Source organism: Crocodylus porosus, unplaced genomic scaffold, assembly GCF_001723895.1.
Source record: "Crocodylus porosus isolate Cpor-Errol unplaced genomic scaffold, CroPor_comp1, whole genome shotgun sequence".
Lineage (NCBI taxonomy): Eukaryota > Metazoa > Chordata > Crocodylia > Crocodylidae > Crocodylus > Crocodylus porosus.
This window is the reverse complement of record NW_017728951.1, coordinates 59,637,383-59,639,907: the sequence shown is the minus strand read 5'-3', so window position 1 is coordinate 59,639,907 and position 2,525 is coordinate 59,637,383. Positions and strand designations below refer to the sequence as shown.

Genomic DNA, 2,525 nt, shown 5'->3' with positions numbered 1-2,525 from the left:
GCCGCCCTCCCGCCTCATCCCAGCCGCCGCCTGCCAGAGTCCCGGCCCCGGCGCCTCCACCCGCGCCCGCCTCTTCCTCCAGCTCCCCGCAGAGTGCGCGCTGCCCCCGGCTGGCTGCGGCTCGGCGCCGCCCCCACCCCGCCCGCAGTCCGCACAGCATCTCCGCCTCCATTGGGCAGCTAGAGGCGCCGCTGTCGGCGGCCAGGGGATATCCCCGGGCCGGCGCGGCGCGGGGGAGGGGCAGGGGTCTCAACACGCCAGGCGGCTCAGGCCGCTGCCAGACGAGGAGGCCGACATGCGCCAGCGCCCGCACACGGAGCGTTTTACAGACTGGGCTGGGGCGCGGGGCGCTGCGCTGGGCCCCCCTGGCCGGGCCGCCCGCGCAATGGCAGCACCGCGGCTCAGCCCCGTCAGGTCCTCGGGCGCGGGAGTCCTGAGCCCCTCGCTGAGGCCGGGCTGTCCAGCGGTGATGTTTAGCTGGCTTCGCTCCAAAGCCGGGGCTGGCCCAGGCTTGTGAATTTCATGCTGCTCCTTTACGGGAATTGCTGAGGGGAAGCCCGCGGAGAGTGAAGGACTAGCTTAATTTTTTTCACTAGTGTTAAAAGAATGAATAAATAAAAGTCTTCAAGGCAAAAGGGACTGCCACCTGGAGCAAGGGAACCTCTCTCTTGGAGTGGTTCTCATTTCCGGCTCAGGGCACCCCTCATTAAAGTCCTGGAACCCCTCATTAGACTCAGGACAGGGCTTGGGGAAATACCAGCCCTTAGCTTTCCTTTCTGTTTGACTCCAGAAAAATAGAGCAATTCTTCTATTACAGAGAACTTATGGAAGACCATGCTGGGGCAGCCATGGATTCCAGTTTGAAACCTTGGGGTTTGTGCTATGAATTGCAGCCAGGTGTTTAAGCACCTAGTGTGTGGCACCCTTCAAATGATCTTGCAGCACCCTGGCTGAGACCCATAACTCTGGCTTTGGGCATATCATTGTGGGAGATTTGTCCCAGTGGTAAGAAAAGGTCAGAATTTAAATTGTGATGTATTTTATATCACTTTGGAAGCAGTTTAAGCTAATCCAATGCTCAAATTGGAGAGTTATAGCTGTGGTTTAATTATACCTGGAAATGGAATAAATAGAAGTATTCCTAGTGGAGACAAACATGGAAACTACTCTTTACCCAAATTTGGAAGACAAGTGTAAGTGTTCCATGTCACATAGAAATCATAGAATCAGAAAATTAGGGTTGAAAGGACCTCAGGGGGTCATCTAGTCCAACCCCCTGCTCAAAGCAGGACCATCCCCACCTATGCCATCCCAACCAAGACTTTGTCTGGCCAGGATCTTAAAACCTCCAAGGTTGGAGGTTCCAGAGCCTCTGTGTAGCATTTTCTAGTGCTTTTCTACTGAGAGAGTTTTTCCTGATATGTATCCTAATCTTTCCTTCTGCAATTTGAACACATGCCCTAGTCCCTGGAATGTGGTTTGCAGGTGCACTTTTTCTTCCTGTCATTTTGATTAGGAATTCCATCCTGGACCTGAAAACCCTGACCTGACAAAAGGTTAGTCTAACTGGTATGGTCTGACAAAAAGGTTGTTTCAAAGAGCCGGCATTTTCCAGAGAAAAAACATTTCATCCAAAAAAATCCTGACTGGCGCTTATGCTTGACTCCTATCAACTAGAATTCCAAGGTGTGGTCAGCCCATACTAGAACCATATGTTTTGTTCATTTCTGCACATGCTCGTGACCATGCCATTGCAATCCAAGTTGGTAATTTCCAAACTGGCTCAAAGTAATACAATATTTGGGGTTTTCCTTGAAGACAGTTCCGAAATGACCACCGATTTAAAAAGTGGCTGATCACCTGTTATCCGGTAATAGTTGTAAAGAACATGTTCAACCAGTTCTTCTGGAGCTACTGACATTCTAATTGCCTTCAGATGCATTTTTAAAAGCCCTATAGGACTTGAGGTCTACATACTAGACATAGGATTTGACAGTAAACATCTAAAGGACAATTACAAAACGTTCTTAGTGAAAAGCTTACAATCCATAGACTTTCAGGACTGTAACAGGGATTACAAGATTACAAGACCCTGTTACTGCGAAAACTGTTTCTACCCTGGGAGGGGTCATTGGCAGGTCAGAAATGAAAGTGAAACTATTCCTAGTTGCAGCCACCCACAGCTGCCCAGGACAGTAGAAGAAAACTGACCGAAAAAGCCTAAGCCAGGAGGTAGAAAGCAGGAGGCTGGGAATTAGGAGGCCAAAGGGCACAGAGGCTTCAAGGGTGAGGATCCAAAGAACTGCAGAAGTGGAGGCTGTCAACAAAGAGGTAAAAATTAAAGGGGAAATATTTACCAAAATGGGGATAGGCCATGGAGACCAAGGGAGGAGCTGTGGCGTAGTCAGCCAAGGCAGCGTTGGGAGCAGAAACAGCATTCCAGCATTGGGAACGGAGACTGTGTTTCACCGGGGACGGAGAATGCTGTGGCAGGAGCAACAGCTGTGGCGTGGTCACTGAGACCG

General features: G+C 50.8%; 1 protein-coding gene across 1 annotated transcript in view; it reads right to left on the bottom strand.

The window, feature by feature from the left end:
• The window catches only part of BICC1 (BicC family RNA binding protein 1), a 221,255-nt gene extending 219,334 nt beyond the window's left edge, over positions 1–1,921 (bottom strand). The window contains exon 1 of the mRNA XM_019555552.1: positions 1,796–1,921. Within this exon, the coding sequence (XP_019411097.1) occupies positions 1,796–1,921 (126 nt within the window). The remainder of the gene's footprint in view (positions 1–1,795) is intronic.
• Positions 1,922–2,525: the final 604 nt, after the last annotated feature.